We start from the raw sequence: 13202 nt of genomic DNA, 5'->3' as shown, positions 1-13202 counted from the left end.
GGGCCCACTGCACGCACTGTCCTTCACTGAAGGTGAAAGAGACACGCAGGGTTCCAGGGACGCAGAGGGTGGAGGTCTGGACGTGGCTCTTCCCTCACCCCTTCCAACAGGAGGGGCCACCCAACTGAACCTGTGCGGCAGCTCATTCATTCCTTCCTTCACTCATTCATCCACTCATCTGGCCAAAGAGCGTCTGCTGAGAGACACGGCCTCAGGGTCCCCAGCTGTAAAATGCAGGGAGCGACAGCAACTTGCTGGGTTGTTACGGAGGCCACCGATGTGACCTCCCAGCCCAGCTCCTAGCAAACAAACTCTCGTGAGTGGCCACGAGACCACTGCTGCAGTGGTCACTACTGTGACTAATGCCTGGCCTGGTGGCTCACATCCCTGCACTCCTGAAGCTTCCATTCAGGGGCATCCCGGGCTCCCAGCTGGCGGCCCGCTCCCCGTCCATCTGCATCATGACCAGGGCCCTCCCGGCTCGCACATGAATCCCATACTGACCTCGAGGGCCCCTCTGGGAAGTGACCCTGCCTCCATCTTTCTCCCTACCTGCTCTCACAGTGCCAACCACTGCTGCGGCCCCTCTGCCCATTCCCAGCCCTGACCCCCAGCCCCTTCTCTGCCAGTCCCCGGCCCTACCTCTGTCCGTCCAGATGCATCTCTCCTACGAAGTCCCTCCTGAAACCGCCTGGCCCCTCCCAACAGCAGGACAAGGCACAGATCTCTCTGAGGAGGTGTGCTGCTATAGTGTATCCTAATCTGAAGTGTCCCCCAATTTAACTGTGAGCCTTTGGGGAACAAAGGGTCGTCTGACTTTGTAAGCGTAGTACCAGGGAACACTCACCTTGTCAGCCCGGTGCCTGGAGATGCTCACTCCACAAGTGCAGTACCTGGGAAACTCCCTTTGCACACACAGCAAATGCACAAACTTGGTACCTGGCTCTTACCCTTTACAAATACTTGGCATTCACTTTCCAACACCAGTTCCCTGAACTCACTTGACAAATTCACAAAGGGATGTCTGCCAAACATCGGCAAGCACTGAACTGATAAGCCCACTGATTCCCCACTAAGGCGTTTCTGCAAGAGGCTGAAATCATGTTACATAGATCCAACAGATGCACATATATTCACGGACACACACACTCAGGCGTGGCGGCAGACCTGCCTTTGCCTCTCAACTCCACTTCTTCCCATTTCTCCTTGTCTGAGTCTCTGTTGCAACATCTATAAAATGGTAAAAGGAATAGCTGCCCCGTAGGACTGTCTGGAAAATTAAAAGAGCACAGTACCTGGCACTCAGCAGGGGGACAGTAAGTGTCGCTGGAATCACGAGCGCATTGCTCCATCCCTTGCAACAGGTTCACGAAGATGTTTTACTCCCCACCAGAGAGCAGGCTGCAAACTTTCCTGACCTGCCACCAAGCTCAAACCCAGGAGCCAGAGGAGACCACGCCGTCTGAATCTCCTTTCCAGGGAAGCAGTCTGCTGTTGGTACCCTGGAGACCTCCAGACCACTGCAGGGTCCCAACGGTCCTGGGGTGGGTGTCGCCATCTATCCATGGCCTCCTGTCTCCTGGACACAGCTAACCCCGTTCCCTAGCCTCCCCTGCACTCGGGGGTAGCCATGTGACTGAGCTGTGACCAATGGAGCGGCCAGACCCACAGACCGAACCTCCGCCTAGGGCTCACGCCTTCTCCCCAGCCCCGACTCCCCGAGGCCCCGAAGGGGCAGAAACCTCCCCCGGACCGGGACACGAGGCACATGTAAACCGTGCTGCGTGAAGCCCCCCAGGTTTGGGGGCTGGCTGTTGCAGCAGTGAGCCCACCCTGACTGTGGCCCGGCCCCACCACCGGCTGGGCCTCACACAAGCACGCGCGGCGATGCGCATTCACCTGGGCAGGACGGTGAGCCAAAGGAGGCGGCAGTCTGGGCTTTCCCAGGCTGTGTGCCCCTATCTGCAGCTTCTCTGGGCCTCGAGGAGCTTGGGACTGGCCCAGGACACCAGGAAACATTCCTGTGCTATCTCCGCTCTCCTGAGGACCCCGGCCCCAGGGAAGCCTCCGCTGCCCCGCCCCGCGGAGTCCTGCCCACCCGGCAGGGGGCTGGAGAATCCAGCTCTTCTGCTTCCCTCCAAAGTGCGTTTACTCAGCCTCATCTGCTTATACACTCTCCCGATCTGATACCAGCTAGAAAGCAGAACCCATGACAAAGGAAGGCAGTGAAGGTGCCAGGGGTGCGGGGAGTCCTGGGTGTGAAGCCCAGCCCGGCTGCTGGGCAACACGCGGCGCTCAGCGCTTCCCCCACACTCAGTGCTTCCCCATGGGAAAAAAGCCTGAGGCGAATTCAGCGATTAGGGTGTTCTAGGTCCTAGAACCGTTGCAACACAGCACGGACAAAGGGAGCTGGTTTTGGTAATCTAAGAGTCTCTTAAAGCACTGCTATTCTTCGCTATGGGAGGGAGCGGGTTAAATAAAACACACACACCCCAGAAGCGCTAGAAACTAAGCGAGCCCCACGGGGGCAGGGAGCTGTCGACACGCCCAGCACCTAGCATTGCTGGACGCCCATTAATATTCTCCAATAGATGACAACAGCTCCTGGAAGGCAGGGGTGATGACAACTGTATAGCGTTTACTAAGATCCGGGCACTTCCCTGGGTGATCTCTAAGTCCGGTCCAGCCTCAGGGCCTTTGCACTTGCCATCCTCTCTGCCAAGAATGCTCCCCCACTAGATACCATCTCCTTCCCTGAACACCATGTGCAGGGTAGCAAGGCTCCTGGTCCCCAAGCCCCGCACACCCCACCCACCACTGCTTTGTTTTCTCCGGGGCCAGACAGAGTTTATAATTACTTACTCAGTGTTGATTGTCTGTCACCTACCCTAGTCCAGGAGGGCAGAGACTGGTTTTCCTCAAAGTGCCTACAAACAGTGATATTTATCTGTTGAATGAACTGCCATGCCTTACTCCACCTAATCCTGACATCATGCTAAAAGGAAGTCCCCAGAATGTGAATTTCACAGATAAGGAGGGAGGTTAGGTGACCTGCCCAAGGTCACCCACCAGCTAGGACGCTGCAAGGGCAGGACTCAAGCTTGCCTGTCTGACCCCTCTGCTGCGACTGGCTGTTCTCCTCCCTCCATCTTCCTGACACCCCAGACACCGGTATGTGGCAGGTGTAAAGAAATGGCTACTGGACATTCAGTTTCACCACAACAATCAACTTCAGCACCAAAACTATGTTCTCTGTGGTCCCCTTTGCCTCAACAGACATGAACACCTCCCCCATACACACACACACACACACACACACACACACACACACACACACACACACACGCCTCATCACCCTTTGTAGGGCTCTGCTGGTATCAGCTGAACTTCCTTTCAACCTCACACGGCCTCCCTCGGTGGCCCGCTGAAGGCACTGGGTGCCTTGTCACCAGAGCCAGGAGCAGGGAAGAGACACTGTCACTTCCTCCTTTTCTCTACCATGGGGCCAGGCGGCCTGGCTTCCATCCTGGGGAAGCAGGAAGCCTGGGGACAAAAACGATGCTCTCAGGTGGAGCAGGAAACAGCTCTCCTGGCCATGCAGACCCTTGTCCTTGGGGCAGAGGTCTGCGGGACTGGCCGGAGCCCCCCACCAGTTCCTGGTGGGGCTGGGGGGCCAAACCCTCAGGAGGCTCCCTAGCCAGTGACAGCGAGCCAGACCCAAGCATGACTCCAGACCGCGGGGACCCCAGGCAGCACTGCCCTTCCCCCCTCTGAGGGAGGGTCAGCTCACCCTTGCAAAGCACTGGAGGACTAAATATTTTAACACTCACCAAAGAAGGAGGCAAAAAACATTCAAATTATCGAAACACAAACAACTCCACTCAATCAAAGTGGAAAGTGTCTTGTTGGAAACTGCAAAAGCCTGGGGCTAACCTCAATGTCCAGTGATAGGGGATGGTCTACCTGTATTATTATGGTGCCCCTCTATGATGGAACACCATGCAGCAGGGAAGAGCAGCTGTGCACAGGCACAGATCTAGAATGACTGCCAAAACACACCGTCCAATGAACAATAACGGCACAGAACTGTGTAAATGCCCAGGATGCTCAGCAAGGATGCAGGGCTGGCCTGCGAGGAGGGGAACTAGGGGCCACGGGCCCGTGGAATAAGACAGAAGCTTCATTTTCCCTTATATGCCTTGTTGTACCATCTGAATTTATTTGATGTGCACGTTACTATTTCAATTTTCCAAAAAAAAGAGTTCTGTATTTTTTCAAAGGAAACCAGACTGTGCCCCCTGAGAAATTTTTCTTAAACTGCTTTCAACAATTTCATTGCTCTCACACATACCAGATCCACTAAATACCCCTAACTTTCCCAAATGCACCGCTCATCTCAGGAGACTTTCCTCTAGAGACTGCCCGTTTTTAAGTAGCAATAATCCCTTGCATTTGGGCAGAATTTCCTGAAGCACTCTCAGGGTAATTAGGAAAACACAAAGTGGAATACAGACCCCTTGTCATACCCCTACTGTGTGCTGGCCGTCCTGCTAGGTGCTAGTCTGAGTGATCCCCAATCCTTTCAGCAACCCTGTAAATGAGGTAGGATTATCCCACCCCCTTGGAGGAAAAGCAAGCCCCGGCACGGGAAAGCAAAGCAACGTTCCAAAAGTCACACAGCCAGGAAGTTGTAACCTCAGAATCCAGAGCCCGGTGCAAGTGGCAGCAAACCCCGTTGTGTTGCCCCACGGTGGAGACGCCGTGAACCATTTGGCTGCCTTGCTGAATCTCACTTAATCCTTTAATCAAAGGCATAACTTGACCATCTCAGATGTTTATTCCACCAAAACACCAAGGGGATACCATCCATGTGGGCCAAGCTGAGGCCGGCAGTGAGGCACCCTCAGAGAGCTTTGGTTTTTTAGGATGACACGGCCACCAGGCTCCCCCTAAGCCTCACCGGACGTGGTGCCCCAGAAATGCCCTCTCCCACTGCCAGGTGAGTCAGCGGGCTCCCCGGTTGGCACAGAGGAGCGGGCAACACTATACACAGCCACCTGTGGGCCACGGAGCCCCAGCCAGCTCGGCAGCAAAGCCCAGCCATGGGCAGCGAGTGAGACACCTTCAACCTGGCCTGGTACAACTTTGCCAGCGGCTAGAAAAGGCATCTCGGGTTGCGCCAGGAGAATGGCAGCATCAAAACTACTCCCTCCTTAAAATGCTCTTCTTTACTGCAGCCTGGGGAAGGCAGACCACGTGTGCTGTTTACAGGGAATTCAGATTTTTTTCCTCTGCTTCTGTCTCAGCCCCTCCCCTCCACCACCTCCAATCAGACAAGTAACCTGGGCAACAAATTTGATATACTCCAAAATCTTATGACAAATGGCACTGAAAGAAAAAAAAATGCTTTGTGTTTATTTATGCCACAAAAAAAATCCCATAAATCAGAAGCGGGGAGGACGGGCACAAGGAGGAGGTGTCGGTGACGAAGCGGAGAAACGAACACGCGTGTGCGTGTGCACACAGGCGAGTTCCCACGGGACCTCTGACTACTCGGGGGGACACAGATTTTAATTCCCAAGGGGGAACCACCATCGGGATGAATGCAGCACTCTGACACCCAGTAGGCGCTTCGTAAGCATAAGTCCAAGTTCAGAAGGTTGCCGCCCCCAAGAAAACACCAGACTAAAGAAACCGACGAGAACTGAGGTGACTCCTCTTTTCCTTTCCACAACAGAAAGCCCACAGACGTTTCAATTGAAGCAGCAGAGTGGTGAAAATTTAAAAAACAAGTCAAGGCTACTGTGCCTGTGCTCTGACCCCCGTTTGACCGATTGGACCCTCCCCATTCTGAGATGCCACCTGCTACATGTTAGAAAAAATAAGGTAAAATAAAAGGTAAGCAGCTGATTCGTACTTCTTTGGTGCAGAGGAGACAAAGCACACGGACAAAGCCCTCTTCCAGAGGACAAACATGCCTAGCAGGTGATCAAATTCAGCCCAGACACGAGAACGGCAGAATGGATTCTTGACCCACGGACCCGAACCTTCTTGGCTACAGCCGACACCATGGTTGGCAACCACAAAAAGCCCAGGGAGGCCCGGGGACTGGGAAGTCTGGACGTGAGAGAGGAATGAGGAACAGCGGCGTCCAGGCCACAGCCTGGGCAGATGCACCCTTCCGCCGGCAAGGTGCGGCCGTGTGTACCCCAGGGAGGGGCGGACACCTCCCAGTCCCCCTCCCGGCAGCCGGGTCACTGGCGCCTTTGTGTTTCCTCCTTTGTTTATGAGTCTTCTGGATCCAAAGTCTCCAGCACAGAGTGCATCGGGCCCGGCGCTGTCACCGGCCATGTCAGGCACTGTTGACTCTGCAAGGATTTAATCAGTAACCGGCCCAGCAGATAGGCACAGGGGCAAGCTCCAACCTGACCCCAGAGAAGGCAAAGTTTACAGCCAGGCCAGGGAGTGAGGCCGCGGGCCCCCCGGGGCCCCAGGCTGAGCCCATCTCCCCGGCAGGGAATGCAGAGAGGTCCGTCCACCTGGGGGGTGTACCCAGCTGGAGCGCCTGCCGGGTGGGACTGAGAGCCCCCGGACGCCTCCACCCAGGCCTGATGCAGCTGGGGTCGTGGAAGCCTGGTCTGTAGCTCTGACTACCCTCCAACTGACTGGATCAGTGCAGACAGACCCTGAAAACGGTTTGGGCAGAGGGTGTATTGGGTTTGTTTATGGGTTTGAATCTAGATCAATCACTCTGAGTCTTGCGCCTGAAGCCCACACAATTAACCAGATAATTACCAGATGGTTCTGAGGTGAGCTGTGTAGAGGGCTTAACAAAAGGATGACGTACACTTCATGGAAGGCTGTGACCAATACAGAACGCCCGACACACCCAGCAGCTCGCGGCTGGGCCACAGGGGGCTTTCCGTTGGAGTGAGCTGCACTCAGATTCACCTTTGCTTCGTTTGGGCTCCCATTTCTCAATTGAGTGCTTGGGCCGCACTACAAAATGCAGACAGATTACATAACGCCCGGGCCTCAGGGAAACCCCTCAGGGGCCTGCTTTGCTTCCCGCGGGGGTGGGGGGTGGGGGGCCTGGACACACCAACAACCAGGTGTCTCAGGACGGGACAAGGTCCCCAGTGGTGGTGCCACCCACACCCCTGCCCTGGAGGCCACGGCCTCAGCAGCCCCCCTCCACGCTCACAGGCCCCGGCAGGGAGGGCCGTGCACCCCACCCGAGCCCACCAAGGCCACATGTAAGGACACTCCCTGCCCTGCCCGCGGGGCTCGCCAACGACAGGCGGAGAAAGGGGACAGCCCATTGGACACTCGCGCGTAGTTCCTCCCTCCTCGCTTCCCAACGCCACAGCAAGGCTCTGCGAGACAAATCTTGTGCCACGGATGGCCCTCGGCCCCCAGTCCAGAAAATCACGGCTCCTCTCCAGAGAGGCCCAAGAAGACGAAGGTGCCACCACCACGCCTGCTTGAGAAGCCAGCGCAGGGCTTCAGGCGCCCTTCCTCCCCACTCTCTCTCTCCAACAGACACCTCTTGAGCAATCAGAGGTAAACTGGGGGAGGGGGAGGGGCACCTTGAGCCTCCAAAGCTGGCTTCCCCCAGCCGTGGGCAGCACAGCACAGCTCCTGGCTTCTCCCGGGGGAGCACGGGAGCTCGGCCTGTCCTTCCCACGGAGGGTCACTGTGCCTCCCAGCCATCTTCTCCTCCCCAACTCCCCTTCACTTTAAGGGGTGACAGAAAGAAAAATAAAGCTTCCCCAGCCCCGGCCAGGGGAAAATTCTGAAGCCAGATCTGGAGGCTGCTGACCCCAGGCAGGGAACTACTGAGGACACCAGTTCCTCCCTGAATCTGAAACACTGCGCGCTGGCGAATTTTCTGCGGCTCTCCCTCCATCAAGTGAAAAGCCAAATGCCGAGGCCTGTGGCTCGGGACAGGTTTGAGAACGTGCACGAGCCTGAGACTGGGACTGGACCGCTTCTCGCCAACCAGGGATCCTCCCCGAGAAAGCAGCCTTTGCAGATTGCACCAGTGTGCCCACAGGAAAGAAAAAATAGGTGTTCTGAGTACGTCGGACCCAAAATTCAGAATAAAAGTCCTCGTGTGCTTCAGTGCCCTGGGGGGGGGGGCCGGGGGGGAGCTGTTTCAAGGAGTATGGTTTCTTCTGCTAACTTTTCCCCCTCCCCATTCCCTGGAGCATGTGTCACAGCCTGTGACACACTGCCAAGGGAACATGGATGCCGGGGAAATGTCTGCACATGCTACACGTTTGTGACATGCTATGTAAGCGACACCCTGTTTCCCGGCTGGGTTTTCTTGGCACAGGTGTGGGCAGGCGTTAGATTCAGCGCCCCCGCCCCGACCACCGTGCTTAGTGAACCGGATCACGGTTGCCCCAGAGGGGAGCGTGCATTCTGGGGAAGACGTGCCACCTCTCCATAGAGGACGGGACCCCCTCACAGCAAGGCTCGGGCCCAAGCAGAGCTGGTGCTTTAAACTGTCCTCCTTTCAAAACACAAAGCATCCTGTTCCGGCTCCTGCCCGCCACCCTCCCCCGCTGCGACCCCACCGCAGCCCTCTCTCTCCACCTTGCAGATTTGATTTCAGAAACAGATCGATGACTTCTCTCCCTCTCATGAGGGCGACCCAGTGCCAGCCATGTATTTTAGAACAGTAACAATAACATAATAAAACCTCCAGCAACAAAACACACGTATACAATACTGCATAGACTATACAAGACCAGAACCCCACAGGCCAGCTTCCGCACTAGAACTTGACCGCCCCCCGTGGGGAGGAGATAGCCCAGGACCCCTGCCCCCTCTCCCTCCCCCTCCCCCTCCACTTCCACCCTCCCAGTGTGTCAGTGAAATTTTTTCAGAAAGGGAAGCACCCAGTTTTGCCTGCCAGCCCGGGCAGGAAAAAGACGGGTAGAGAGCAAAGAAAGGAACTGGCTTCTGGAAATTCTTTGGGTTTTGGGGTTTTGAGGTTGTTGGGGTTTTTTTGTTTTTTTGTTTTTTTTTCTGGTTGTTTTGTTTTCCCATCCGCCGCAGATCCAGATGTGCTTTCCGAAAGGGAACCCCACCACCATCAGGGCCCAGCCTCGGGGGTCTATCCCAAGGTCCCATCCGTAATTAACACAAGCGCTGGGCCCGGAGGTACCCAAATGCTCAGTCCGGGGTGGGCCAGATCCTCTCCATAATTCTAAGGGTCTCCCCGAGCCCGCCGGCAGGGCAGAGCTTCGGATTCCACAATCCAGTCCGGAGCCCAGGCCAGGAAGGGGGCGCCCGGTTCTTCCCGCCCCCCGGCGCCCTGCAGGCCCCGGGCTCCAGGTGCAGCGGCAGGCAGGGGGCAGCCGGTGGGAGGGGGCGCCTCCCGGGCCCCGAGGGGAGGCGCGGGGGTGCAGGCGCGCCGCCGCGCAGAGCGACTCACCGTGGCGGACGCCAGGCTGTTGTCGGCCAGCGTTAGGTGGTGCGGCTCCCAGCGCCTCAGGAATTTCGAGGTGAGGATCTTGCTGAGAAAGGTCCGCGGGTGCCGAATGACACAGACCTGGATGTCGCCCTCCTGCAGCAGTTTGTACCTCATCCCGTTGCACAGCAGAAGGGCCCGGCGGCAGGGCACGGCGCCCATCTTCGTGCCCTCGGGGGCCGGCACGTCACCCCCCAGCAGCGGCTTGGTCTCCTCGATCTGCCGGGAATCGCCGCCGCCCGAGGTGCTGGTCAGATCCATGGCCGGCCGGCCGGGCCGGGGAGGGGGCCGGGGGCGGGGAGAGGGGCTGTCCCGGCTGCCCGGGCGGCGGGGCCCCCGGTCGGCGTCCCGCACCCCCCCACCCCCCAGGAAGGTGGGGGGGTGTGGGGCTGGGGGCGCCCCGCAAGGGAGGGGCCCGGGCGGGCGGGCGGGCGGGCGGCCGGCGCTCGGTCCTTCCTGCGGGGCTCCGGCTTCCTCCTAGCTCGTCGGATGCATGCTCGCGGCGGCCGGACCGGCTCGGCGGAGGGGCGGGCGGGCGGGGACGCGGGGCAGCGCCGGCGGGGGGGCCGGGGGCCCGGTGGCGGCGGCGGCGAGCGGGGGCCGCGCGGGCGGGCGTGTCTCGGCCCCGCCGCCCGCTCGTGTGTACAGTACGTGTGTCTGGGCGGCCGTCCGCGGGCGAGTGTGCGGCGGGGGCCGCGGGGGCCGGCTCAGTTGAGAGATTGCAGAAGCCGCTCGGCGCCCGCGCGATTGGTCCCCGCGGGGTCATGTGCCCGCCCCTCTGACGTCAATGGCGGCAACGGCGGCTGCCGCCGCGGCTTCGGCCTCTCGCAGGCGGAGTCCGTCGCCGGGCGGGGACGCGAGGGGCCGAGGCGCGGCTCGACGGGAGGGGGCGGCCCCCGGGGAGGGGGCTGGGGCGGGCGAGCCCTGGCAGGCCCGGGCCCGCCCCGCCCGGAACCTGGGGAGTGGGCGGGGGCCTCGGGGGCGGGGCGCGTGACGTCACGCCGAGCCGCGCCCCCGCCGGTGCCCAGGCCGGTGTTGAGCCGCGCGGCCCGCCTGCCCGACGGTTCTGAGAACGCGCCGCGGCCCCCGCAGCCCACCCTTACCCCCGCGGCCAGCCGGGATCCGAAATGTCAGCGCCCCGAAACCTGTGCACGCGGATGGCGGAGGTGCGGCCAGGTGCAAACCCGAGGGACCGGGGCCGGGCTGGGCCGGGCCGAAGGTGTGGGGACAGGACCGCAGGCAGGAAGCTGTCCACCTGGCTGGCCAGATGGCGCCACAAGACAGAGATATTTCCTTGAACTGAATGTGTCCCGTCAGTTATCCGGGGAATGAGCCACGCTGCCCTGGCTCAGCCTGCAGCACTCTGCAGGCCTCCTGGTCATTTAGAAATGTCTGCCCGCCGTGGCCCTTGGGGTCCTCAGGCCTACTGGGGGGATGGGACAGGCTCCTCAGCCCCACTCCTTCCTTCTGCCCCTGGAGTCTGATTAGCTCCTAATAGGAACCTAGACAACAAAATCCCTCCCCAGCGTTACCGGCGCCCCCCTCCTCTGCCTGCACCCCAGCAGCTCCAGCCTCTTTACCTCTCCCCTCAGGCCGGGACCGGGTCATTCATCTCTGCATCCCCAGGTCCTGCGCAGAGCTGTGAGAGAATCATACTGGAAGCCCCTTTGGGGAATGAGCTATGGTGTCACTCGGGAACGCCAGCTGTGCAACAAAAAAAACGTTCCCTTTCTGCCATCAGGAGTGGCACCAAAAGCCACGCAGCAAGTGCTCTGCTCTGAGGTGGGGCTTTCTCACATCCACGCACTTCTGCAGTTAATATCATTAAAACCCCCAGGTCTGTGCCTTTTTTGTTAAGTGAAGGTGTCTCTGTAGTGAACACACAAGTGTGTGAGCATGCGTTGAATTGCATCATGAGTGTCGAAGTTTGTCCACGGCAGCCCTACAGTGGGGACTGCCCCCTCCCCCTCTCTCCCAAGAACATACAAGATGAGGGCCCCCCAAAACACTCTCACTTGATTCCGACCAGGGCTGGGGCCAGGGTGGAAGGCAGGGCCCCCGCATGTGTCCCTCACCAGAGAAGACGCATCTCCAGCCTGCCCAGGAGACGGGCAGAGCTGTTCTCTCCTCGTGAGCCCTGGGGAGGCACAGTTAGGCGGGAAAATGGGGAATTCACTGACTCCCCACAGCCTCCTGGCAAATTCTGTTCTTGAAGTTCTGAACATCAACGGCCTTGAGAAAACCATCAAGCAAGGAGGAGTCAGGCAAGCCAGAGACCCCACCCGGTGACACAGACGTGGATGCCGGAGGTGGGGATGGCAGGTGGTTGTGACCAAGACGCCCAGGCCACGCCGCCAAGGGGGTTAGGTCTGTTGTCCGAACCTTGATTGAGCTCCTGCTGTTTGCCGGTTGCAGGAGTAATTCCCCGCGTCCTAAGCACGCAGGCAACTTTTCCTTCTCACAGCAACCCATGACACAGGGTTGACCCATCAGCATCCCCTCCTGCAGGTGAGGATGCAGGGAGACTGCCAGGCTCACTTGGCTAGCCAGGACTGGGCCCCGGTGCGGAGCTCAGGGTCTAAGACCATGTAAAGACAATGACCGCACTGTGCTTGGGGCTACAGGGAGGGGGAGGGGCGTATCTAACCCAGCCGGGCTGTGGCACTGGGGACACGTCCTGACTCCAAGAGGTCTTTAGGAATCAGGTAAAGAAGGGGAAAGGTGCTCCTGGAAGGGGGGACGGCACATACAAAGGCAAAGAGGTGGGAAGACCCTCAGCCTGTGCAGGAAACTCCAGACTTTTTTTTGTTGTTTTTTATTTATTTTTGGCGGCGTTGGGTCTTCGTTGCTGCACGCGGGCTTTCTCTAGTTGCAGCGAGCGGGGGCTACTCTTCGTTGCGGTGCTCGGGCTTCTCCTTGTGGTGGCTTCTCTTGTGGCGGAGCACAGGCTCTAGGCGCGTGGGCTTCGGTAGTTGTGGTGCACGGGCTCAGTAGTTGTGGCTCGCGGGCTCTAGAGCGTAGGCTCAGTAGTTGTGGCACACGGGCTTAGTTGCTCTGCGGCATGTGGGATCTTCCCAGACCAGGGCTTGAACCTGTGTCCCCTGCATTGGCAGGCGGATTCTTAACCACTGTGCCACCAGGGGAGCCCCAGACATTTTGCCAAGGCATGCAAGGAGGCCAGGGGATGCAGGGCAGAGGCCTCAGAGGTGAGCAGGGGCTGAGCGGGCAGTACCTTGAAATGCAGGCCCAGGGACCAGACTCTGCCCTGAGAGCAGTGGGAGAGTGGGAGAGCAGTGGGAAGCTACCATGTGGGGCATGCAGGGAGCGACTTGTCACCTTCATAAGGTCACTGGCCACAGCATGACATGGACAAGATTTGCAGAGCGGCAGCCTGGAGGCAGGGAGGCTGGTGAGGAGGCTGTTGAGGGTACCCGGGAGGGAGGTGATGGGGTCCAGCAGGAAATCATGGAGTGGGGAGGCTCGGTGGCAGACAAAGCAGCTGCTGTCCACTCGAGGGACATCTGTGGACCCTCCTCCCCCTGTTCAGGGGGCAAAACTTCAGCAGAACGTGATTCACCAGGAGGCAGAGGATCCCTGATTTTATCCAGACATCCTCAACACTGCTTGATATGGTGGTTGATCTGTAAGCATTAAACAGGAACAGCATGATAAAATGACCAGCACCCAAGTGCCAGGTACTATGTTGGGGGTGTTATATATA

General features: G+C 58.7%; 1 protein-coding gene across 1 annotated transcript in view; it reads right to left on the bottom strand.

The window, feature by feature from the left end:
* Positions 1–10277, bottom strand: part of CMIP (c-Maf inducing protein) — a 234789-nt gene extending 224512 nt beyond the window's left edge. Inside the window, exon 1 of the mRNA XM_060000022.1 lies at positions 9446–10277. Coding sequence (XP_059856005.1) covers positions 9446–9742 — 297 coding nt within the window. The 5' untranslated portion in view covers positions 9743–10277. The remainder of the gene's footprint in view (positions 1–9445) is intronic.
* Positions 10278–13202: the final 2925 nt, after the last annotated feature.

The sequence above is a fragment of the Delphinus delphis genome, chromosome 20 (assembly GCF_949987515.2).
Source record: "Delphinus delphis chromosome 20, mDelDel1.2, whole genome shotgun sequence".
NCBI classification, from domain to species: Eukaryota; Metazoa; Chordata; class Mammalia; order Artiodactyla; family Delphinidae; genus Delphinus; species Delphinus delphis.
This window is presented reverse-complemented; position numbering and strand designations above follow the sequence as displayed.